This window comes from Stigmatopora argus, chromosome 15 (assembly GCF_051989625.1).
Source record: "Stigmatopora argus isolate UIUO_Sarg chromosome 15, RoL_Sarg_1.0, whole genome shotgun sequence".
NCBI classification, from domain to species: domain Eukaryota; kingdom Metazoa; phylum Chordata; class Actinopteri; order Syngnathiformes; family Syngnathidae; genus Stigmatopora; species Stigmatopora argus.
The window spans coordinates 13,713,387-13,738,382 of NC_135401.1; the positions used below are offsets into that span (position 1 = coordinate 13,713,387).

General features: G+C 41.5%; 2 protein-coding genes and 1 long non-coding RNA gene across 4 annotated transcripts; 2 read left to right on the forward strand and 1 right to left on the reverse strand.

Moving 5' to 3' along the window:
- Positions 1-223: 223 nt before the first annotated feature.
- On the forward strand, positions 224-20,509 carry znf839 (zinc finger protein 839). Of its 2 annotated transcripts, XM_077620936.1 has the most exons (11): positions 224-1,416; positions 3,880-3,966; positions 4,030-4,881; positions 6,589-6,729; positions 6,804-6,923; positions 6,990-7,082; positions 11,441-11,587; positions 11,643-11,747; positions 11,811-11,892; positions 16,821-16,956; positions 18,592-20,509. In XM_077620936.1, exons 1-11 carry the CDS (start codon positions 505-507, stop codon positions 18,899-18,901), a joined length of 2,985 nt encoding a protein of 994 aa, XP_077477062.1. In that variant the 5' UTR covers positions 224-504; the 3' UTR covers positions 18,902-20,509. The 2 variants fall into 2 exon arrangements, with proteins under 2 accessions (XP_077477062.1, XP_077477061.1); XM_077620935.1 differs by having other exon boundaries at positions 3,880-4,881.
- Positions 7,396-8,294, forward strand: LOC144089786 (uncharacterized). Its single transcript, XR_013305181.1, has 2 exons — positions 7,396-7,664; positions 7,695-8,294. It is a non-coding gene; the product is annotated as an uncharacterized LOC144089786 (long non-coding RNA).
- Positions 18,355-24,567, reverse strand: cinp (cyclin dependent kinase 2 interacting protein). The gene is made up of 5 exons (XM_077620937.1): positions 24,426-24,567; positions 23,609-23,771; positions 23,272-23,365; positions 23,082-23,211; positions 18,355-19,368 (listed from the first exon to the last, which is right to left on the reverse strand). Exons 1-5 carry the CDS (start codon positions 24,430-24,432, stop codon positions 19,160-19,162), a joined length of 603 nt encoding a protein of 200 aa, XP_077477063.1. The 5' UTR covers positions 24,433-24,567; the 3' UTR covers positions 18,355-19,159.
- Positions 24,568-24,996: the final 429 nt, after the last annotated feature.

The following is a 24,996-nucleotide window of genomic DNA, read 5'->3' on the forward strand; positions in this document are numbered from 1 at the left end:
ATTGAGTTTGTCACTAGTAGATGTTCAATTCCTTTGGATGGTGGTGGCAGTAAAACATTTAATGGCAACCTCATACTTCAAAGGGATTGGACAGCTATCACCGTCAATGGCAGCCAATGAGTTAACTAAGATATCGCATAAGGGACCGCAACATACTGTCTCGCGGGCCGCAATTAGCATCCGGGCCGCAAGTTTGACACTATGTTGTAACCTAAGTAGCAGTTCACTCCAGTGATCCAGTCCGGAACGTCGGCTTCCCTTCCCGCCTAGAGCAGCTAGGCGAAGGCTAAGCTAAGCTATCTGAAAACTCCTCCACGGATCCGTCATCTGCTGCGTGCTTTCTGCTCTGGTGTTCATGTTGTTCTCCGCAGCAGCGGGACATTTCACTTGACCTAATCTACACGCGCGTCGATTTACGTGGTTGTATCGCGTCGCCATTGCATTTACTTTGAGGCACAGACTGGTTCCGTTAGCCGCTCAGCTAACAGCAGCCGCGCAGCCAAAATGGCGGACAACGAGGATGAGAGTGGCTCCGAGAGAACAATAACAGCCGCGGAACCTCTGCTCTCTCCGGCCGCGGATGAGACCCATGCCGCGGACTCCACGCAGCCCGAGGACGACGTCCCACTGGCGGCTGTCGCCTCCAGCGCCGAGGCGGTGGAGTGTACGCCCGCTGAGGCGACCGTAGAGCCCGGGGAAAGCTCGCCCGTGGTATCCGCAGGGCAGAGCGACCATCCCGGGGAGCAGCCCAAGACGGTGGTCGCCGAGACTCAGCTGGTGGACTTTTTACAGACGGAACAGAGCATTCTGGTGGGCACCGATTTCTCCAGTTTGGGCGCAGACATGAGCAACACCACCATCATCTACGTGCAACCGGATGGCACCCTGATGGAGGGCTCTGGGCTGACCCCCGAGGAGCAACAGGCTCTGCTGGAGCAACTCAGCAAGCAGCAGGTGGTTCAGGTCTCGGACACTGAGGCCGCCCAGCTGCTTCAGCACAGCCAGTGTGTCAAAAGCAGTCCCGTCCAAAGTGTGGCTCTCAACCCCAACCAGCTGCAGCAAGTCATCAGCCAGGTGAGCAGCAAGTCCCAGCAGCAGCAGCAGCAGCAGCAGGTCCAGGTCCAGGAACGGCAAGTCAATCAGATAGTCCATGTTCAGCCTCCTCAACAGCCAGTCAAGCAAATAGTCCAGATCCAGTCCACGCCACAGCAGGTGGTCAAACAGCTAGTCCAGGTCCAGGTGCCCCAGCAGACGGTCAAGCATCTGGTTCAGGTCCAGGCCCCGCAGCAGTCTGTAAGACAGATAGTTCAGGTGCAGAATGCCTCTCAGCAGCTGAAGACCGTTGCTCAACAGGTTGCTTTGCACGGGAGCACTAGTAGCGTCGGGAGCAGCACAGTCCACGTGACCCCACCCAAGGTAAGCGGGGATGGCCAATGTGGCCTCAAAATTATATTGTGATATTGCAAAACTTGCGATGACAATATGAGAAAAGAAATACAAAAAAAGATACCGTATTTACTCGCATATAAGACACACACAATTGCCTTAAAACCGTTGAATTTTACCATTTCTCCCATACAAGCCGCCACCTGATTCACAATTTTCACCTCCATATTCATGGTTTTAATAGGGAGTAGAAATTAGTTACTTTGAAGAGAAAATCTTAAGAAAAACATCGCAGGTGGTCTTTCTGAGATACTGTAGGAGTCAAAAGCACATTAGTAGGGTCAATATCATAAAGAATTAATTCATCCAGTAATGGTTGTTTTCTTACTGCAAAACCGAAAATAACCAACAAATATTAAATGTTAGTTTCCTGACATCTACTGATGAAAAAGAGTACAGCAAGTCTTGTGCGCATACAAGCCGCACTTGATTCAGTCATAATTTTTTTGTTACAAATATTATAAGCGAGAAAATACGGTATTAATAGAATCTCTGTTTTAGGAAAGCAATATGTTTATTGCACTCAATAATTAAGCCATGGCTATGTAAATAGCGCTTATCTAGCGCAATGCCTAAACCAGTGTTTCCCAACTAGTGTGCTCAGGTGTGCCGCGGGTAATTACAAGAAGTCATACATCGTAATAATCCAAGAGAGAAATCTAAATATTAACAGATTAAAATCGAACAATTACGAGGTTAAAATTGAAATATGAAATCATAGATTGTACTATAACAAGATTCAAATCGTAATAATATGAGATTAAAGTCATTTTGTTGCTTATTTTTATGTAAAGTAAACCAGAAGCGCTTTGGTTTTCCGGGCTTCAACTTTTGTCGACGTTAAGTCTGTGTGAACACAAAACGGTTCTTCTCGTAATATTAGTTAGTTGAAGTAACATTACGAGAGTCATAATATTACAAGATTTAAGTCATTTTCCTGTTTTTACGGCACATGGAGCAGAAGTTTGTTTTCTGGGGCATCAACTTTTGGCGACGTAAAGTCTCTGTGAGCGTAATATTGGGAGAAAAAGTCAAAAATTAAAATAAGGTTTAAAAAATGTTGCATTAATTATTTTAACATCAGTCGAACTGAAAGCTGTTCGGGGTCTGCGGACCCCAACTTTGATGACGTTAGATTGGTGTGAAAAAAATAGATTTGGGAATATTTTTGGGGGGGGATTATTTAATTACTGTTAATAAAACTTTGATGAGAACGACTTTATAATGTTAATATAGTTTTAAATTTGAAGATTTTCAGCTAGTGGTGTGCCTTGAGATTTTTTCAATGCAAAAAGTGTGCCGCAGCTCAAAAAAGGTTGGGAAACACTGGCCTAAACAACAGCTTCAAATACAAAAAAATACCAAGCAGTGATTAGTCTCAGAGGTCAAATTTAACTACAGTTTAAAACTTGAAACTTTAGGATTGACATTTTAGCATCCACCAGCAAAACGCACCAAGAAAGCTGCAGACTGTGATGTTTTTCTTTATTTTTTTCATTTAAGAACATTCATACATCTCAGAATTTTAAAATTTAAATGTTGACAGTTTCTTTCTTGTTTTTAAATTACAAAATATTTTAAATAAAACCCAACAAAATAAAGTAACATTCTTTTGCAATTCCTTTTTTGGTTTAGTTAAACATTTTAAATAAATACATTTGCAGTTTGAAATCATGTGAATGTACCTACTGTTGTGAATTAAATGAGTTTGTCACTCATAGCCAATCATTTAATCCACATGTGTCAAAGTGGCGGCCCGGGGGCCAAATCTGGCCCGCCGCATCATTTTGTGTGGCCCGGGAAAGTAAATCATGAGTGCTGACTTTATGTTTTAGGATCAAATTAAAATGAAGAGTATAGATGTATATTAAATTTCCTGATTTCCCCCCTTTTAAATCAATAATTGTAATTTTTTAATCATTTTTTTCTGTGTTTTTTGTTCAAAAATCATTTTGTAAAATCTAAAAATATATTTTAAAAAAGCTAAAATAAACATTGTTTTAGATCTGTAAAAAACGGAATATTCAGGGCTTTTAATCCAGTTCTTTCAATCAATTTGTTAAAAAAAATCTAAATATTGTATCGAAAATGGTCCGGCCCACGTGAAATCAAGTTGACGTTAAAGCGGCCCGCGAACCAACCCGAGTCTGACACCCTTGATCTAATCCATTTGAAGTGAAAGCGATGGCAGCAAACAGTCCTACTTCAAATTGTACATCTATCGCCGTCAATGACAGTCAATGTTTTTTTAAAAATAAAAACAAACATTGAATCGATTTTTTTTGTCTTTTATTTTCTAACTCCTTCCCACAAAGTGGCTTGGATGCCCATCACCGTCGAGGGCGGTGAATGAGTTTAAATCTGCACATTTTGATACCAGCTTGGTATCTTTTGCAAAATTTTCAAAATGTGATTTTCCTTTTGGATCCACAGTCGGAACCAGTTCGAATCCAGATTCAAGCTCCTCCCAAACAAGACCTGAAGGTCCGATCCACATCCCAGCAGCACAACAATCCACAGGTGACGCTGTCAACCAATGGGAGCACTCAGATCATCCACATCCAACCAGTAGTGTCTCACCAGGGCCAGCAGTTGTTCTTGCAGCAGAATTTGGGCGACACCCCCATCCAACTGGTACTCCAGGGCGCTACCCCCGTGGTGAGTTCCCTTCTCCCGTTGGTCCAAAAGCTGTCGGCCCCCACGTCCACCACCGTCACCTCCATCGCCAAGACGACTCCAAGCCCCACAGCTCGGATAGCCAATGTGTCGCTCCTCAAAAGCAACGGCACCGCGCCGTCCCTCCCTGCCGCTGCGCTGCCTGCTCAGCCCAGCACCCCCGTGGTGGCGGGCAGCCCTGTGGCGGCAGTCGCCCCCCCTGTACCTAAAGACCGAGACAAAGAAAAGGAAAAGGCTCGGAAGCAGAAGAAGAAAGAGAAGAAGGCGATCAAGGTGCAGACCCGGTCAGGCCGAGTGTCCAGACCGCCCAAGTACAAGGCCAAAGACTACAAGTTCATCAAGACTGAGGACCTGGCCGAGAGCCACCAGTCCGACTCGGACGACTACTCGGACATGAGCACGGAGGACGAGGAGAGGAAGGACGGCGCCCACGATGTCGACTCCTCGTTGGCCTACAGCCACAAGTCCAAGCGCCACCCGTGCCAAACCTGCGACAAGGCCTACATTGGACAGGGAGGACTCAACCGCCACTACAAGCTCAACCCCAGCCACGGGGAGCCCGAGCCTGAGCTGGTCCGGGAAGCGCCGGCGCAAGGCCAAGGCGACGACGGGGAGGTGTCAACGCTTGGCGACAAGACGGCGGAAGCCAGTACGGCGGAAGCCAGTACGGCGGAAGCCAGTACGGCAGATGCCAGTACGGCAGATGCCGATTTGGAAGAGGAAATGGAGGACAAAGCTGCTCCTGTGGAAACAGACAAGGTACAGAATTCATTTGCCATGTTTTCCACAGTCTAGAGCAGTGTTTCCCAACCTTTTTTGAGCTGCGGCACACTTTTTGCATTGAAAATCTTGACATCACCATCTGAAAATTTTAAAAAAAAATCTACTATCTCGCCTATATTAACAAAAGTCATTCTCATCAAAGTTTTATCAACAGGAACCACATAAACCTCTAAAATTCCAGTTCATGTTAGAGAAAAATAAGCAACAAAATGACTGTTTCACAATTTGAATCTTGTAATCGTATAATCATGTGTAATTTAACGTTCATCATATTTTGATTTCAACCTTGTAATAGTTCAGTTTTAATCTCGTTATATTGATATTAATTTTTGTCTCTGAATATTACATTTTATGACTTCTTGCAATTTCTCGCGGCACACTTGACCCTTGCTTATGGCACCGTGGTTGGGAAACATTGGTCTAGAACACACCCGATTATAGGACGCATCGCCCAAATTTCTCAAAATTAAAATCAACCCATTACCTGTTCTCCTGTAATGGCATCAAGTAGTAGCTTTTATTGGCAGTAAAGCCCTCTGAGCGCTTGTTAAAAACGGATAACCGTCGCTAGCATAGCTTCCTCTTGTGGTAGATAACAGTGGATATCTGTCCTTTTAAAATCATCATCACATGTAGCATCAATTAATCTATAAAATCCCCAGTGTTTGATGAAGTCTGATTCTGGCAAGCTTTGTAAGGAGCTGAGATGTCTAACCATTTTTGTGTAAACCTGAATGGTTCCAATTTAATGGCACCTTAGCTAACCCTAAACACAAACTAATGGTGGATTAGGCCAACGTCCTAACCACTGAGCCACCTTTTAAGTATTCTTTATTTCCAAATAGATTTTATTTGTTAAAAAAATAACATTTCAAATTGAAACAAAGAGTAAAATAAACATTTGGACTCTAAGCAGTGAATGTTGTAATAAATATTCTGAATTATTTTAAGATTTTGTTTCCATTTTTTTTCCATGTTTTTTTTTTTAATTCTAGAATTTTAAAAAAACTAATTCTCTTTATTTTATTACTTCAATATTTAAAAATTGAAACAAGAAAAAAACTGTAAATATCTCATACCATTCATTCACAATCATACCTAGGGCCTATTTAGGGTGTTCAACCAGCCTACCCTGCATGTTTTTGGACATCTTGTGGGAGGAAACTGGAATACCCGTAGAAAACCCATGGAAGCCCAGGGAGAACACACAAACTCCACACAGGAAGGGTCGGAACACACCTGGTATTGAACCCTCGATCTCAGAACTGTGAGGTCGACACGTTAACCACTCTTCACCGGGCCCCCCACCCCCACACACATTGAATATGCTCAGTAAATATTATTATTTTTATTTATATATCGTTTTTTATTAAAGGGAAAAAAAGCTAACATTCATTTATTTTCCGTACCGCTTATCCTCACAAGGCTCGCGTGGGTTGCGGGGTACACCCTGAATTGGTGGCCAGCCAATACAAAAAAAAAAATTAAGCGTTATAATTTAAAAGATGAATAAATGAACAAACTGGAGAAAATTAGTAAATATTTTTTTATTCATTAATTAATTAGTATTTAATTCCTTGTTTTGTTTTTTGGTATTTTTTTAATGGGGTGGGGGAGTAGGAAACAGAATAAATGTTCCTATCTGACACCTCATCATGTTTATTGGCTGTCTGGTCATTTCAGGAGCCAGGCCCATTGGCAGCTGTGACGGGAGGATTCCGAGAGCTCTACCACCGAGGTCCCGGCAGGCCCCGCGGCCGAGGGCGGGGAAGGGGACGTGGACGTGGACGGGGCCGGGGCAGGTCCCTCGGAGTGCCACCTAAGGTAAAAATCACCTGAAACATTTTTTTTTTAAAATCTCCTAAAACAAGCCAGTAACAAGTCAACACGCGGTGAAGTTTCTTCAGGGGTCGGTCGGCTTCTTGGGCCGGCGGGGGCGCCCCGGACGGCCCCCAAAGTTGGGCGGCCTGGTGAGCGCTGAGCTACAGGAGGAGAGGAGACGGGAGCGGCTGCAGGAGGTTTGCTTGATCGCCGCTGTGTTTGTGGAAATAATGGGTTTTTGTGACAACGGGGCTTGTCCACAGCTAGTGGATCAATGTGAGGACGAGGATCTGATGGACATCGTTCTTCCTCGTCTCACCAAAGTCTTAAGCGTGTGGGAGATGCTGCTTGCCAAGGTACGCAAATCATCAGGGTCACCAGGAATGAAGTCATGGTGCTTACGTCCAATCCAAATAGATTGGTTGTCTAAGCGCCATCAATGGCTGTGAATGAGTTCATAGAAAATACTTTATTATTGATTATAATGTTAAACTTTATATTTGTTAAATAGGTTATAAACTCATAAAAAAGCGAAATATTCTAATCTATTCACAATTTTATTAGCTTTATGTTTTAATGATAAACAAAAAGGGACATTTTAGGAATGAGGAAAAAACAGTAAATATTGTTTTATATATGTTCACAATTTTAACTGGATATACAGTGGTACCTCGTCATACGACCGTTCGTCATACGGAATGCTCGTCTTACGGGGGAAATTTCGATCGAATAATTCGCCCGTGATGCGGTCAAAATTTCGTTATGCGACCAAGCCAGGTGGCCATGGCATTTTTTTTTGCATATCTTTCGTGTACGTATAACAATATTTACGAGCACCGGATGAGCTATTCAGACCAGGAAACGCACAACGCCCATGCGCGGGGAAAAGAGGGCTTTCTGGGTAATGAAGTATACTCGTGCTCGCAACAGCATCCCCGGTAGCAACTCTATCATAGGCGCCGTTCGAGGGGATGCGAACACAGATGCTACAAGCTAAAAGGAGCCGCTAGCCAGCGCCCCTGAAGCTCCCATGAGCAGCGGGGCGATCGCTGATAAAAGACTCTGCTCGTTGGCTGCTCATAAGAACATCGGGGGCACTGGCTCGCAACAGCATCCCCGGTAGCAACTCTATCATAGTCGCCGTTCGAGGGGATGCGAACACAGATGCTACAAGCTAAAATGAGCCGCTAGCCAGCGCCCCGAAAGCTCCCATGAGCAGCGGGGCGATCGCTGATAAAAGACTCTGCTCGTTGGCAAGTGGTCGTGCGTTCTCCGATTGTGAGGACATTTGTGTGCATCATTTTCGGAATATTTTGAAGGGAATAGTACGACAGCAAACAGCCCATGGATAGCGAACGTGAGGGTGGAGTGTTTGTTCTGTTTACGAGTGCGTCGTGTTGAAAACAAACCGAAGCCCCCCGCCCCTTTTGTGCGTCTCTCTCTCCCCTCGGCGAAATCCGCCCAATTTTAGTTAGATTAAACACTTTATTTCTATTAAACCACTCGTTATTTATTACTTTGTCAATATATGGCGAATTATAAGAAATAAAACATTTTTTTCAATCCAATATCCTGTTTTTGGTGTTTTTTTCAGAGAGTTGGAACGAATTAATTTGTTTCCCATTCATTTCAATGGGAAACTTTACCTCGAGTTACGAGAAACTTGTCATACGAGCTCAGTCCCGGAACGGATTAAGATCGTATGTCGAGGTACCACTGTATATATATATATATATATATATATATATATATATATATATATATATATATATATATACAGTGGTACCTCGAGATACGAGCTTAATCCGTTCCGGGACTGAGCTCGTATGACAAGTTACTCGTAACTCGAGGTAAAGTTTCCCATTGAAATGAATGGGAAACAAATTAATTCGTTCCAACTCTCTGAAAAAAACACGAGTATATATATATATATATATACAGTGGTACCTCGAGATACGAGCTTAATCCGTTCCGGGACTGAGCTCGTATGACAAGTTACTCGTAACTCGAGGTAAAGTTTCCCATTGAAATGAATGGGAAACAAATTAATTCGTTCCAACTCTCTGAAAAAAACACCAGAAACAGGATATTGGATTGAAAAAAAAAGTTTATTTCTTATAATTCGCCATATATTGACAAAGTAATACATAACGAGTGGTTTAATAGAAATAAAGTGTTTAATCTAACTAAAATTGGCCGGATTTCGCCGAGGGGAGAGGGGCTTCGGTTTTTTTTTTCCTCCACACAACGCACTCGTAAACAGAACAAACACTCCACCCTCACGTTCGCTATCGATGGGCTGTTTGCTGTCGTACTATTCCCTTCAAAATATTCCGAAAATGATGCACACAAATGTCCTCACAATCGGAGAACGCACGACCACTTGCCAACGAGCAGCAAGCAGTCTTATCAGCGATCGCACCGCTGCTCATGGGAGCTTCGGAGGCGCTGGCTAGCGGCTCATTTTAGCTTGTAGCATCTGTGTTCGCATCCCCTCGAACGGCGACTATGATAGAGTTGCTACCGGGGATGCTGTTGCGAGCCAGTGCCCCCGATGTTCTTATGAGCAGCCAACGAGCAGAGTCTTTTATCAGCGATCGCCCCGCTGCTCATGGGAGCTTCAGGGGCGCTGGCTAGCGGCTCCTTTTAGCTTGTAGCATCTGTGTTCGCATCCCTCGAACGGCGCCTATGATAGAGTTGCTACCGGGGATACTTTTGCGAGCACGAGTATACTTCATTACCCAGAAAGCCCTCTTTTCACCGCGCATGCGCGTTGTGTGTTTCCTGGTCTGAATAGCTCATCCGGTGCTCGTAAATATTGTTATACACGAAAGATATGCCAAAAAAAATGCCATGGCAACCTGGCTTGGTTGCATCACGAAACTTTGACCGCATCACGGGCGAATTATTCGATCGAAATTTCCCCCGTAAGACGAGCATTCCGTATGACGAACGGTCGTATGACGAGGTACCACTGTATATCGTATTTTCACGACTATATGGCGCATTGTATTTTTAGCCGCAGTGTCAGTAACGAGTGCTATTTCTGTATTTTAAACAAAGGACGCACCGTTTTTTTAGACGCATATATGTTATATATTATATATGAATATCTAACCGCAATAGCGCTGGCTACCGGAAGCAGCCCCATGCTCTCTTTCCGGTTTCCGGTGCGCAGTGACTGCTGGGATACATAGTTCTTGCACGCTACACCCACACGCTAAAAACACGTTTTTAAAAAGGCAACGGAAGCAAAACTGAGTTCGGTTGTACTTTATTTCAGCATTTTACAACGTACTCACGTCATCATCACCCACAAATCCATCAAAGTCCTAATTTTCTGTGTCTGAATTGAACAATTGTCCAAATTAGTCATCGAAAACGCTGAGTTTTATATGTTCGTCCAGGCGGCCACAATCCATTCGCCAATAGTAGCTAGCTGGTAGCTAGCGTAACTTTTCCAATTGTGCTTTCCATGCTTTGTCAAGCTGTATTGATGTCGATGTATACAGGCCACAATCCATTCACAAATAGTAGCTAGCTGGTAGCTAGCGTAACTTTTCCAATGGTGCTTTCCATGCTTTGTCAAGCTGTATTGATGTCGATGTATACAGGCTACAATCCATTCACAAATAGTAGCTAGCTGGTAGCTAGCGTAACTTTTCCAACAGTGCTTCCCATGCTTTGTCAAGCTGTATTGATGTCGATGTATACAGGCCACAGTCCATTGGGTGTATTGACAAAAGAACTACTACATATCCCAGCAGTCACTGCGCAGTACTTTGTCTACGGGAAAATAGTAGAGTCGGTGTACCCTATCAACTGATTCATTTTATTTTATCGTGATAACATTTTTAGTATTGGTCCATATATAAAGCACACTGGATTATTAGGCGCCCTGTCTATTTTGGAGAAAAATCTAAGACTTTTATGTGCGCCTTATAGTCGTGAAAATACGGTATACATATATAATGATTAAAAATAACTTAAATTTAAAAGTGCAAATATTCTCCATAGTTTTTGGATTTATTAAAAATTAAGAACAAAAAAGGAAATTATAGAAAATGTCATTTCATTTAACATATTCCAAAATATTTCATATAAAAAATGAAATATTTGAATTTATCAATTATGTTAAGGTGAATTATATTATAAGTTATAAGTTTTTATTGCGAAAAAAGAGGAAGTAAAATGACTAATCCATTCACTCCAGTACTACCAGTATAAATTTAAACTACAGTAGTATACTTGGCCAAAATGTTTAGAAATAAAAGCTAAATTTCTATTTCAATATTAGTTTGAACACAGAATGGAACAGCATACAATAACACTGCACTTTCATTTAAGAAGAAAATGATTCATTATGTACTTAAGATTTGAGTTAAGTGGTATTATATCTAAAAGTTGTTGATGAACATTCAGGGGAGGAAAACAGTTTTTAAAGTTGATTACAACTAAAATGTAAGTAATAAATACATTGTAGCAATTATTTTCAAAAAGGCATTTGGAACGTTTTAACATTATAGAACATTGTTCTTTTTGTGTACCACAAGAGGGAGCCCATACACCTGATGGTACTCATAATCGCAATTGGACAACCACTGCTTTAAGATTAAAATTAAGAAACAGCATTAGGAGTTCATTTGGGAATGATTCTAAATTTGGTGTCAAACAGTGTTTTGGTTGTCTAAAATGGTTTCTTTCTTTGTTCCAGGTCGAGCGCAGCACCCCGCCGCGTACTCACTTCCCGGATATTTACCGAGAGTTCGAGTCACTGCAAGGCCAAGTGAGACAGGCCGCGCAGGATTACATCGTAGCCCCACTTGGAGGAGCGGCGCCATTGGAGATTAGGAACATCGAGGTCAGAATTTTGAAGTTTGACATTTTGAAGAGGTTATTTACCATGCACGTTGCAGGTGGCACGTTCCCTGGGCATTCTTGACGAGGTCAACCGGATGAAGATTCTCCCCGGCACGCCGGCCGTCTCCAGCGTCGGCAACAAAAGTAGCCGTTACATGGAGGTGAGAAGGCAAATTTGCCGCATCGGCCTTCCTGAACCAAAAACTCCTATTTGCTCCTGCCAGAACTCCAAGATGCTGCCACCGTCCAAGCGTTTCAAGATGGAGAACAGCGTTCCTCTGCAGCACAACGGGATTGAGAAAGCGGGTACGTTGGCAGTGTTGCGGCGAGGCGGTGGGATTTGCGCACTTGGCGTATTGGTGCAAAATCGGAAGCTCAACATGCCAAGCTTCCCACACAAATTCCTCAATTAGACAAATTAGTGAACCAAATGACAGACTTAATGAAGGAGTGTTTTTCCACATACAGCAGGAGTACAGCATTCCTGTGCTTCGAGGTGGGTGTTAGTAGGGGCCTGCTAGGAAAAACTCACTAGCGCGCGCCTACTCACAGAGTTAAAGGGTGGTGGGTTTGGCCCTAATTTAATACGGTAGTACCTTGAGATACAAGGTTCCGGGACCGAGCTCGTATGTCAATTTACTCGTATCGCAAATCAACTTTTCCCATAGAAATGAACTAAATACAAATTATTTCGTTACCACCCTCTGAAAAAAACCCACCAAAAAACAGAATACAGTAATACCTCGACATACGAGTGTCCCGACATAGGAGGGATTTGAGATAGAAGTAAAATTCCAAGCAAATATTTACCTTGAGATACGAGACAAATTTTGAGATACGAGCATTGGAGACAGCCAGGGCGCAAGAGGATGCTTTATGATTTCACCGCACTGTCTCTCGCCTCATCTCCCTCGAGCAAAGATATCAACTGGAGCGTTGCATTTTTTCAGTTTTTTTTTTTTTTTGCATTAGTCAGTGCAGAATTAAGGGAAACACAATGGATCCAAAGCAAGCCCGTGCAATGAAGGGTAGTGCGAAGAAAAGCCGTATGATGACAATCGATATTAAACACGATATAATCGAAAAACATGAGTAGTTGTACGGGTGACTGAGATGGCTCGTCAATATGTATGGAGAAGCAGGAAGTTCGCCCCAAAAGTCGCGGTGGAATACATAAACCTCTTTGCCTTGGTTATTGCACAAGAAGGTTTAAATTTTGTGTAACGTAAGATTAAAGCTTGTTTTAAGTGTGTGTATAAGAATCTAAGTTCATTTAAGTTAAATTTAAAGTTTATGTTACGTTACGAGCGCATCCGTCAATTGTCTCTCTCTGTCTCCCCTATCTACGAACTCCCAGTTTTTTAAAATAATGCCTAATTTTATTATTAAACATCATAACCACAAGTTATGGGAACATAACTAGTTTATGTTACGTTATAAGTGCATCCGTCAAGTGACTCTCTCTCCCCTATCCACGAACTCCCTGTTGTATAAAATTGTTGGAATAATGATAAATACCATTAAATCATTATTAGTAATATTTAATTAAAATTGGAAGACATCGTTCACATAACTGATTACAACTTGCAAGGAGAATACACTCATAACGCGCCTTCGTTCCAGAGCATTCTGACGTGCAGTATACTCTTCTTCTCTGTATTTAGTCGCGACATACTGAAAACATTTAATGTAATCTGATTCAAAACAATTGCATAAGCTAACCGAATAACACCCTTAAGGTCAAAAAAACAACTGCGTTGCCGAAAACAAGCGTGTAAGAAATTGCAGAATAAGCATAATACTTTCTTTATAAGGTAAACAAAGCAGCCGTATTTTTAAACCATAATGCGATTATCGCCATCTGCCAGAGTCCAAGTCCAAAACAAGGTATGAGTTTCTTCGTAGATCTTCATTGCGAACTTGCATCTGGGTGTCTGGGTTGCGAGGTCTATCTCCCAGTAAACAGTCCTTGGAGGGTGAGGTGTTATGTCAACAAACTGGAGCCTGCAGGGTGACCTTGAGTTTGCCCAAGTCTCAAATTAGAGACACTCTTATACAAAAGTAATTAAAATGCATACATCTATAATATTATTCAGAATAACCCCAACAAAAATAATGCCTCATTTTATTATTAAACATCATAACCACTAGTTATTTGTTACTTTGTTAGTAGATGGTGAATTAGAACCAATAAATATGTTTTTCAATTGTAATATCCTGTATTTTGGTGTTTTTTTTCAGAGGGTGGGAACGAATTAAATTGTATTTAGCTCATTTCTATGGGAAACGTTTATTTGAGATACAGTGGCACCTCGACATACGATCTTAATCCGTTCCGGGACTGAGATCGTATGTCGAGGTTTTCGTAACTCGAACGAACGTTTCCCATTGAAATGAATTAAAAACAAATTAATTCGTTCCAACCCTCTGAAAAAACACCAAAAACAGGATATTGGATTTGAAAAAAATGTTTTATTTCTTCTAATTCGCCATCTATTATCAAAGTAACACATAACTAGTGGTTTAATAGTAATAAAATGTGTTTAATATAACTAAAATTGGGCGGATTTCGCCGACGGGAGAGAGACGCACAGAGGGGGGGGGGGGGGGTTCCGGGGGACTTTCCACGACAACGCACTTGTAACGCAACAAACAAATTTAAATTAACTTGGATTAATATATACAGACACACTCAAACATACGTTTAATGTAACTTAACACAAAACTGAATTCAATTTTTTTTTTAACCTTCGTTCTGGCCGGGTTAGCTGTTTGCCACGCCTCCACCCTCACGTTCGCTATCGATGGGCAGTTTGCTGTTGTATTCCCTTCAAAATATTCCTAAAATGATGCACACAAATGTCCTCACAATAGGATAACGCAGGACCACTTGCCAACGAGAAGTAGTCTTGAATGAGCGATCGCAGGAACTAAGGCTAAGGAAGGAATAACAGGAAATGCAACAGCTGAGCTTACCAACGTATTGATTGTGGGTAATGAAGTTTTATTCTGAGAAAGGGTGCCATTGGCTATCGGTGTTGTGTGCACGAGTATACTTCATTACCCAGAAAGCCCTCTTTTTGCCCGCGCATGCGCATTGTGCGTTTCCTGGTCGATGCGTAGGAGAAACGAGTCTGAATAAATCGTTCAGTTCTCGTAGATATCTGTTATACACGAAAGAGATGCAGCAAAAAAAGACGTGCGCTACAATGATAAACAGCCTCTCATGTCATGGCCACCTGGCTTGGTCGCATCTCAAAATTTTGATTGTATCTCGGGCGAATTATTCGATCGAAATTTTCATCGTACCTCGAGCATTTCGTAGGTAGAGCTGATCGTAGGTCGAGGTACCACTGTACGAGTAAATCGACATACGAGCTCAGTCTCGGAACGCATTAAAGTCGTATCTCAAGGTACCACTGTATTGGAATGGAAAAACATGTTTTTATTTGTTCTATTTTGCCATCTACTAACAGAGTAACTAAAAACTATGTAGTGTTTATGTTGAATACGAAAAAGAGACATTATTCAGTACAATACGGAGTGCGGGAGGGGAGAGAAAGAGGCTTTTGCACTGCAACGCGCTCGTAACATAACATAAACCAATTTAAATGATACAGACACTCAAAAATATATTTAATCTTACGCTAAACTTAATTCTAATTTAGTTTCAATTTTTCTTTACCTCTTGCTCTTTTTGCTCCACTCTAACTTTCAGCCAGTGTTTTTAAAACAAATCTATCGAGGGTTGTTTGCTTTTGTCTTCCCTTCAAAATATTCCGAAAATAACGCACACAAATGTCCTCCCAAGAGGATAACGCACGACCACTTGCCAATTTGTCCGGGTGCTTTCTCCTCGTATTGGCGAGCAAGCTCCGCCACGCGTACACCACTCTCATATTTTTCAATTATTTCGTGCTTATTATTGATTGTCATCATACGCCTTTTCTTTGCACAACTCTTCATTCCACCTGCTTGCTTTGGACCCGTTGTTGTTCCCTTTATTCTGCACTGACTAACGGGGGGAAAAACGCGGGAAAAAAATGCAATGCTCTGCCCATTGTTTGGAGGTATCTTTACACAAGGGAGTTGCAGCGAGAAAGACAGTGCAATGCTGTTCTCATAAGCAGCCTCTCGCGTATCGGCCACCTGGCTGTCTCGTATGCTCGTATCTCAAAAATTGTCTCGTTTCTCACGCAAATACAGACGCTCCCCTACTTACGAACGAGTTAGGTTCCGAGCGATTGTTCATAAGTAGAATTTGTTCGTAAGTTGCTCAGTGCTATATTTTGTATTATAATTTATGTTTAAGGCCTATATAAGTATATTGAAGGTTTATAAGTGCATTTGTATGTTTAAGGCTTGTATAAGTAACACATTGGTTTGTACTGAAAAAAACATTTAATAAAATGGAGAGAATACATACAGTACTGTATACATACATTAGAGAGAGGGAGAGAGAGATTTACTAGAAACTGGCCGAAAGAAGCTATCTAATAACGATTGCAGTTTTCTTTTTTTCATCATAAATATTGCGGTAGCACTGTATGGCATCATTCAATTGATTTTCAAACTTTGTGCAACGTTCAATATTTGGGTCCTGCTGCTCGATCTTTAGGTTTATAAATGGTACTGACGGTCGAACGATTCAAGTTGTATTCCCGTGCAATGCTCACCACTTTGTCACGCGCAGCAAGCTTCGTTATTATTGCCACTCATTTCAAATGAAATGGCTTGCCTCTTCCTTGCACCTCCCTCAATAGAAGCCTTTCGCTTTTCACCAACCATATTGAATAATGGATGCACGAGATATTTAATGATAAAAATGAAAAAGGTTCTTTGCGCACTGGCGATACGTTCACGCACTTCCGCACTGCAACGAACTGGGCAGAGGAAGGTAGATGCTGGGTGAGCTGAGGTCTCACAGCGCCAGGCGTATTAGCGGCGGAAAGAAGCACTACTCGGAAAAAAATACAAAATCGAACTTACGAACATTTTTCGACATAAACGCAATTTGCAGACATGTTCGTATGTACCGTTGTTTGTAACTCGAATGTTCGTAAGTAGGGCAGCGTCTGTATTTGCTCAGAATTTTAAATCTCAAATTCCTCATATGTCGGGGCGCTCGTATGTCAAGGTATTACTATATCTAGCTGCAATGCTGCATTGGTGAGAACAGATAGAGAACCTTTTGTCAAGTTCAAATTTTGACCTCTGACCTCTTAATACTCTAGTGGTGTCCTCCGCTTCCCCTGTGGTGACCTCCGCTTCCCCTGTGGTGACCTCTGTAGCCCCAGTGACACCGACGACGACGACGCCATGCGCCGCTTCCACGACGGAGACGCCGCTGATTCCCGCTGAAGCCAAACCGTGAGTGACGCACATCCAAAAATGTACAGACACATTCCAATGAGGAAATTCATGTGACATGTGTGATTCATATTGCTATGCATAATTGCTATGCATATTTCTTTGAAATGTGTCACTTATCACATTAAAATACAGAATTTATCATGTTAAAATATAACTTATTACAATAAAATGCTTAATTTACCCCATTAACCTATCTTTTCTCAGAATATAATGTGAAATTTATTACAATTATATGTGAATTTAATTATGCTTTAAAACCTGATTACCTTATTTTCTCGCATATTAGCCGGATCCACGTATAAGTCATACCCTTAAAATTGCCTTAACATCGTTGAATTTTACAATTTCACAATTCAGAATTTTCACCTCCATATTCGTGGTTTTAATAGGGAGTACAAATGTGGTATTTAGAAGGGAAAATCTTAAGAAAAATCATCGCATGTGGTATTTCTGAGATACTGTATGGATCAAAAGGATCGTCTGCTGGATTACACATTCCGAAAGGGTGTTGCCTGCACGTAGATAAATTCAAAAAGGAAGTCACATGGGCAGTACAACCAGGAAGTGTGTCCGTAGCAGTCTAGTTTGTCATCCTTAGGTAAGATGGCGGCACCCTGAGCGAGCAATGGCAGGCACCATTTTTTCACGTTTTATTCAAGATACGTTTTTTCTTGAATTTCATTCATAGATGTCAAAATTTATTTTGCTAAACTTTTTATCTGTTTATCTTTTCTCTATTTAGAAATAAATGACCCTATCGGCCATATTGTCTTGCGTTATGGCGTTTCGTGTGTCATGTCTAATTTGTGCGAATATAAGCCGTACCCTCGGTTCAGTCATCATTTTATTGAGCGACAAATGTGTCGTATATGTGAGAAAATATGGTGTAGGACAGGAGTGTCAGACCCGGCCGGGTTGGTCCGCAGGCCGCGTTAACGTCAACTCAATTTCATGTGGGCCGGACCATTTTAGATATAATATTTAGATTTTTTTTTTAATAACTGGATTAAAAGCCCTGAATATTCCGTTTTTTATAGATCAAAAACAATGTTTATTTTAGCCTTTTTAAATATATTTTTAGATTTTACAAAATGATTTTTGAACTAAAAACAGAAAAAAAAATTGATTAAAAAATTACAATTATTGATTTAAGAGGGGGAAAATCAGGAAATTTAATATACATCTATACACTTCATTTTAATTTGATCCTAAAACAGAAAGTCGGCACTCATGATTTACTTTCCCGGGCCACACAAAATGATGCGGCGGGCCAGATTTGGCCCCCGGGCCGCCACTTTGACACAGGTGGTGTAGGATTTCAGATTTGTATGCAATGTATTTGTGTCCCAGTAGGGGGCAATAGTTGACATTTACCACATAAAAACATTCAATTGATCATGATAAATCATTCATTTAATTCATTTCAAATGTGGGCTTTACAGGTTAAGACATGAAGTTTCTCATGTTAAAATGTTTTACATTAAAACGTGACATACATTCATAAAAAAGCTTGCCCGGTTCAAATGGATTGGAACTCAATTTCTGGCAATAGCATTCGCCCATTTCAGTATATCGATATATGTTACACGCAATATAACTGCTGTAATAAGCAGTATGTATGTGCTCTTACAGCCAAGATCCTCCGGCCGACACCCCTATGGAAGTGACCGTGTCCGAGGTCCCCCCGTCGACCCCAAGCGAGGCGGCTCAGAAGCTGCCGGAAGCCGAAACAGAGCCCGAGAAGCTTACAGAAACGTGCGTGGTTGAGGAGGGCCAGGAAATCTACATCGAGACGGACAGCCTGAGCGAGGCAGACGGCATCGTCATCGTCAACGGGCCAGATGGGACCACCATGCACATCCAGACCCCCCAGGGGGTTCCCCTGGAGGCGGTGCAGGCCCTCTTGGGTATTGAGGCCGCCGACCCCGGCAAAGCCAGCTGAATGGGGGGAGGGGGAAAACAAAAGACGGAAGATTCTTCCCCTGGAACTGGTCTTTTAGTTCCTATTTATTTCGTACGTCCGTATTTTCTTCTCAAGACGCTGGATTGATTTTTAAGAGCTTGTTGTAAATGTTTTTTTCATATCTGCCTTGTTAATATGTAGATAAAAGTGAGAAACACGGCTGCGCTATTTTTATGACTTTTTTGGATAACTGCCGCTCGTTGCTTTCGTTTCCTGTTTTCACAATAAAAGCCACTGTCAAGAGGAAAGGTGTCGATGGCCCGTCTCCAGGAGGATGGCCTCCAGGGCCAGGCGGGCCCGGGCCGGTACTAACGGCTGGTGCAGCCAGCACGAAAGGTACACCAGGCCGAGGTCGGCGTCGGTGCTGTGAGCTGCTTCCCGCAGGATAACGCGCTTTAGCCGCAGCTCCGACGAGAACGACTGCAGTAGGATGCTGCACGACGACGCTGAAAAATGGAGCGAGGAGAGAGAAAATACGGTCAACATCTTTCTTTCCCCTTTAACACTACTGTTCATGCACACAGTCTTCAAACAAAGTGAACTTTTGCCCCTTTCACAGATTTAATTACTGTATTTTCTCACATATAAGCTGTATTTGTAACTGAAAAAATGATGACTGAATCAAGGGTTTGGCTTATATGCGCACAAGACTTGCAGGGTTGCTATACTCTTTTTCACCAGTAGATGTCAGCAAATTAACATTTGCTATTTGTTGGTTATTTTCTGTTTTGCAGTAAGAAACTCATTACTAGATGAATTGCTAACTTCCTTATGATATCCTCTTGACTACCAGGAAAAAAAATGTTATCCAATCACATTTATTTTGAAATTATAATAATATTGCAAAATAATTTGGTACCATGGGAAAGCTCTGAATGTCCTCTATAGAGCACAAAAGGACTTAATGCAATTGGATGCACTGGGTGGTAGATATTTAGGTTTACGACAAATTTGAACTACTGGTAGTCAGGATATTGAGCCTAATGTAATTTTGATTCATACAATATCTCAGAAATACCACGTGCGATGATTTTTCTTAAGATTTTCCCTTCAAAGTAACACATTTGTACTCTCGATTAAAACCATGAACAATGGAGGTGAAAATTGTAAAATTCAACGATTTTAAGGGTGTGGCTTATACGCGAGGGCGCCTTATAAGTGAGAAAATACAGTAAATCACCTTCAGGAAACACAAAATTAAAACATGCTGTTTTGTGGCTCCATGATGCTATTGACTTGCAAATTTTGGTTTGTCACTTGTAGACCTGCCCAAATGGATTGGATGTAGGGATGGGCGATATGGAAAACAGATCGTGTCACGTAATTTCTTTATATACAAACAAAACATGATTTTATCAGGATTATTTTGTTTTTCTTTAGGGTTATTTCAGTGTTCTCCAGCTGCAAGAGCTGGTCCAGTGTGCCGTGAAAAATGATCTGCCAAGTCACATTTTGTAATAATCTGAGGGAAAAGTCCTAAAATTACGATAGTTAAGTCATATATTGTAGTATTCCAAGATTAAAATTGTAATTTACAAAACAACATTTTGTAATATGATATTAAAGTTGCGTTGTTGCTTATTTTCACATTACGTGTACTGGAAGTTTTTTGGTTTCATGAGCTTCAACTACAAACTACTTTTAGTGTACTTTTATGAGATTGAAGTAATATTGGGAGAAATAGGTTGTAAAAATACAATATTGAAATTGTTAACTTGCATTTTTTTTTTTTTACATCACATGAACCGTAAGATGTTCAAGGTCTTTGGACTTCAACATTTGGCAGTTGGGAGGGTGTGAAGAATAAAACATTGAATTTTTTTTAATTCACTTAATATTCCTGTTGATTAAACTTGGATGACAATAACGTCATATTGTAGAGGTAAGATCGGCTGGAAAAATCCAGCCCGATCTGACGCGAGCCCGCCGAATTAACTTGATTAGCAGACCCGAAATTCCATATTTAATTTGTGAGGACTCACTCGGGACTCCCGACTCGGGAGGAGGAGGGGTGATTTATGATAACAAATTAAAGCCTGTCTTTTATAACGAAATCTAAGTTAAACAAGACTGTCTAAACATTTACATCTTTTATATGATTATATAGTTGTTTGACGATTTTAACTGTTTAAATGCCTGCTCAGCATGGAGGTGCCAGTCAATTTGCTCTGGTATGAAAGCAAAGCGCCACATTGACTACATTCAGCGAAGCCAACGCAAGTTTCTCTAGCATATTCAACAATAAAGTTGAAGCTTTTCCACAACTCAACGGCGCTCAAAATATACGTGGACTTGCGAAGGGGAAGATTATTAAGATGTGCACAGAGCATGCTCAGGCTCTGCGGCTCCAATTGCAATTACATTACAGCGCCTTCTGTTTTATCCAATTGATTTATTTTCTCATCTCATTTTCTGAACTGATTTATCCTCATTAGGGTCACGGGGGTGCTGGAGACTTATCCCAGCTGATTCCGGGCCAGTGGCAGGGGACACCCTGAACTGGTGGCCAGCCAATCGCAGGGCACAAGGAGACGGACAACCATTCACTCTCACGCTCATACCAAAGGTCAATTTAGTGTCCAATCAGCCTACCGTGCATGTTTTTTTTTTGAATGTGGGAGGAAACCGGAGGACCCGGAGGAAACCCACGCAGGCCTGGGGAGAACATGCAAACTCCACACAGATGGACATGACCTGGATTTGAACCCAGGACAGCAGAGATATATTTCTAAAAATCAATTTTTGTTTGAAATTTTTTTCAATTATTTTTTTTACTAAAGCTATTTCTGCTAAATAAAATTTAAAAAAAGACTGTTTACTACTTTTTCTTTTTTAAAGAGGAAAAAAAAGCTTTAAATAGAATACCGTATTTTCTCATATGAGCCGCCCTGCATATAGCTGCACCTTTAAAATTGCCTTAAAATTGTTGAATTTTATAATTTCTTGTGCATAAGCTGATTCACAACTTTCAAGTCTATATTCATGGTTTTTGAGAGATGAGAATAGGGAGTACAAATGTGTTACTTTGAAGGGAAAATCTTGAGAAAAATCATTGCACATGGTATTTCTGAGATACTGTATGAATCAAAAGCACGTTATTAGGGTTAATATCATAAGGAAGTTCGTAATTCATCCAGTAATGGTTGTTTTCTTAATGCAAAACAGAAAATAAGCAAGAAAAAGTAAATGTTAATTTGCCGACTTCTACTGGTGAAAAAGAGTATAGCAACGCTATAAGTCTTGTGCGCATATAAGCTGTACCCTTGATTCAGTCATCATTTTTTTGAGTTAGAAATACAGCTTATATGCGTGAATATACAGTAGGTTACTACTAACTCACTGGCTGTAATGGACGGCTATAGACGCCAAATCCATTTGAACTGAAAGGACTAGAGCAGGGGTGGCCAACTCCGGTCCTCGAGGGCCGCCATCCGGTCTGTTTTCCATATCTCCCTCCACCAAGAGACCAGAGTCAAACAATCGGGATATGCATCAAGCTTGCTAATGAGTTAATCATTTGTTTCAGGTGTGGTAGAAGAAGGAGATATGGAAAACAGACCGGATAGCGGCTCTCGAGGACTGAAGTTGGTCACCCGGGGACTAGAGTGAAATGACACATAGATTCCAAATTCATTTAGACCGGCAGTGATCGTCTGGTCAAATACGTGACCGGACGTTTGGTCGCCGGACTTTTGGTCGCCGGACGTTTGGTCGCCGGACGTTTGGTCGCCCGGACCCAAACAACCGGCGACCAAAAGTCCGGCGACAAAACAAGGTAAAACAACACGGTCTACGCATCAATAAAAGCCAACAATGGCCCTGAGCAGTTTCACTAAGCGGACGTGTGAGTGTATAAGAGTTTGTATGTACAGGAGTTTTCCCCTTAGGTACGAGAATTACGGGAAATTTGGAGCTTTTCTTTAGCCTAATAATTAATCGGGCATTAAGTATGACTAAATAATAATTTGCAGTTTGTATTTAGGGAATTTGAGCAACAATTTTAAATGGTAATTATCAATAACCTTCCGGGCGACCAAACGGCCGCGTACCGGCCAAATAGCACCCTTCCGAGTCACATTGGATTAGACATCTGTAGGTGTCAATGGGAGACACATACATATGGTAAAGTGAATCCATTTTTTTTGGATTGCTGCCTCACCAAAGTCTTTAGCGCTCCAGCTGTGGAAGAGCGGAACCTTCCGGCCTTGTGGCCCAAACTGGAACTCCTCCAGATCCACCAGGCCTCGCTGAGATGCCATCAGGCGCTCCATCTTGGCCACAATGACCGCCTAAAACAAAACTGCACATTAGACAAAACAATTGCAAAAACTGAACATGGATTTTCTCACCATTTTGTCGATGACGCCCTCGAGTTTTTCGCATTTCTCACGAAGCGCCAAATTCTCAAAAACCAGATCCTGTGTTGGTCCTTCCGTGTCAATGCTGCACAAAAAGTAGCGAGTAACGTAAATGTTAGTACGCTAGCTCATTTATTTCAGGACAGGCATTTGTGTTGAGGTTTTCTACTGTAATTTATTCATTTTCTGAACCGCTTTATCCTCACTAGGGTCGCGGGGGTGCTGGAGCCTATCCCAGCTGTCTTTCGGGCAAGAGGCAGGGGACACCCTGAATCGGTTGCCAGCCCAACATGGTGGTTAGTTATGCACGGCAACAGGAAGCCATTACCTGCTTCTCCTGGCGTTGACGATTGAACTCGCGAATGTGAAGCCTTCGTCGTTGAGTTTCTCCCAGCGGAGCATCAAGTTATGCCAGTCGGCGGCGTTATCCTTCAGTTTCCGCCCACTTCCTGTTACGGCTGAGGACTTCCTGTTCACGTTAACAATCTCGCCTGAGGAAATAACAACGCTGTAATTCACACTTTTCAACATTCCATTATTACACGGCAAATAATTAAGGGAATGAATTAATTGAGAAAATGTTGGCTTTTGTCACTGCCATTACTTTTTCCACTCAAAAATGAGAATTAACTTTGAACATTATTAAGTTTTAAGAAAGATATCGTAGATTTATGGTTGCTTCAAAAATAAGATGTTCTGCATTTGACAACACAGTAACTTTGGCATATCACTTTCCAACATTCAAACTAAGGAATCACATCAATAACCTCCCTGCGGCCATGATTTATTGGCTGCCACTGTCAGCAATTGACGTCCAATCCATCCAATCTTGACCGTATATTACTTTGAGTGACTAAAGGAGGTGATAAGCCAAGCAAACATCGATTACTACTACATATTTTTGATTTCGTAATATTTTGGTTGCCCCTTTTATGCAACATTATCTCTCTTGTAGCCATTATCAACACTTGGTAAAAGAATTGAAAGCAAATTTGCACATAGGAACACAATAGAAATGCGTGATTATAAAAAAAAAACACATTCTATTGGATTAGTGCATCAAGGTCGGTGTTTTGTACAACGACGTGGCGTCGCTAAAACACACGAAAATGTAATAGCTTCGTTTTGTAAGGTTTTACTTTTACCTTCCATGTGTTTGTAATTACATTAGTCGCCGCACGATGACGTTTGATTCTTCTTCTTCGTTGGTCTAGTTTGTGTCCGAATGCCCATTACCACCCCCGGCTGTCCAAAATCATGCCTAAATAAATTCGATTGTTATGCCAGTGTTGTGAGCCCCTAATGGACATTTCGCCCAAATTTAGATGTTTAACAAAATACGTATACAAGTTATACGTACAGACTGTCAAATTAGGTCGGTAAGCTTTTACATAAGTAATTTTCAGAGTTCCCATCGGCTTACGGTCATACAATATTTTAAAGCCCAATATCAATATTGGAAAATAATACACAGGGAAAAGTGCATCAATACCTCCTTAATTCTTCCCAAAAATGTGTGCGGAATCTCCTTGACAGTTTTGAGATCAAGTGTTACAACTGTGGCGGGTTTCTACCTTTCTGTGTGGAGTTTGCATATTTAAGCTTGTGTGGGTTTTCCATAGGTATACTCTGTTTTCCTCCCACATCACAAAAACATGCTTGGTCGATTATTTAACGATTGAACGTGTGTGCGGTTTCTTTCTTATACACCAACAA

Coding starts and splice junctions, on each gene's coding strand:
- znf839 (XM_077620935.1), top strand. CDS start 505: ATGGCGGACAACGAGGATGAGAGTGGCTCCGAGAGAACAATAACAGCC. Junction 11,588..11,642: donor TGGAGATTAGGAACATCGAG/GTCAGAATTTTG, acceptor TGCACGTTGCAG/GTGGCACGTTCCCTGGGCAT. Junction 11,748..11,810: donor AAAGTAGCCGTTACATGGAG/GTGAGAAGGCAA, acceptor TGCTCCTGCCAG/AACTCCAAGATGCTGCCACC.
- cinp (XM_077620937.1), bottom strand. Junction 23,366..23,608: donor GTCAACGCCAGGAGAAGCAG/GTAATGGCTTCC, acceptor CTTTTTGTGCAG/CATTGACACGGAAGGACCAA. Junction 19,369..23,081: donor CTGGAGCGCTAAAGACTTTG/GTGAGGCAGCAA, acceptor TCCATTTTTCAG/CGTCGTCGTGCAGCATCCTA.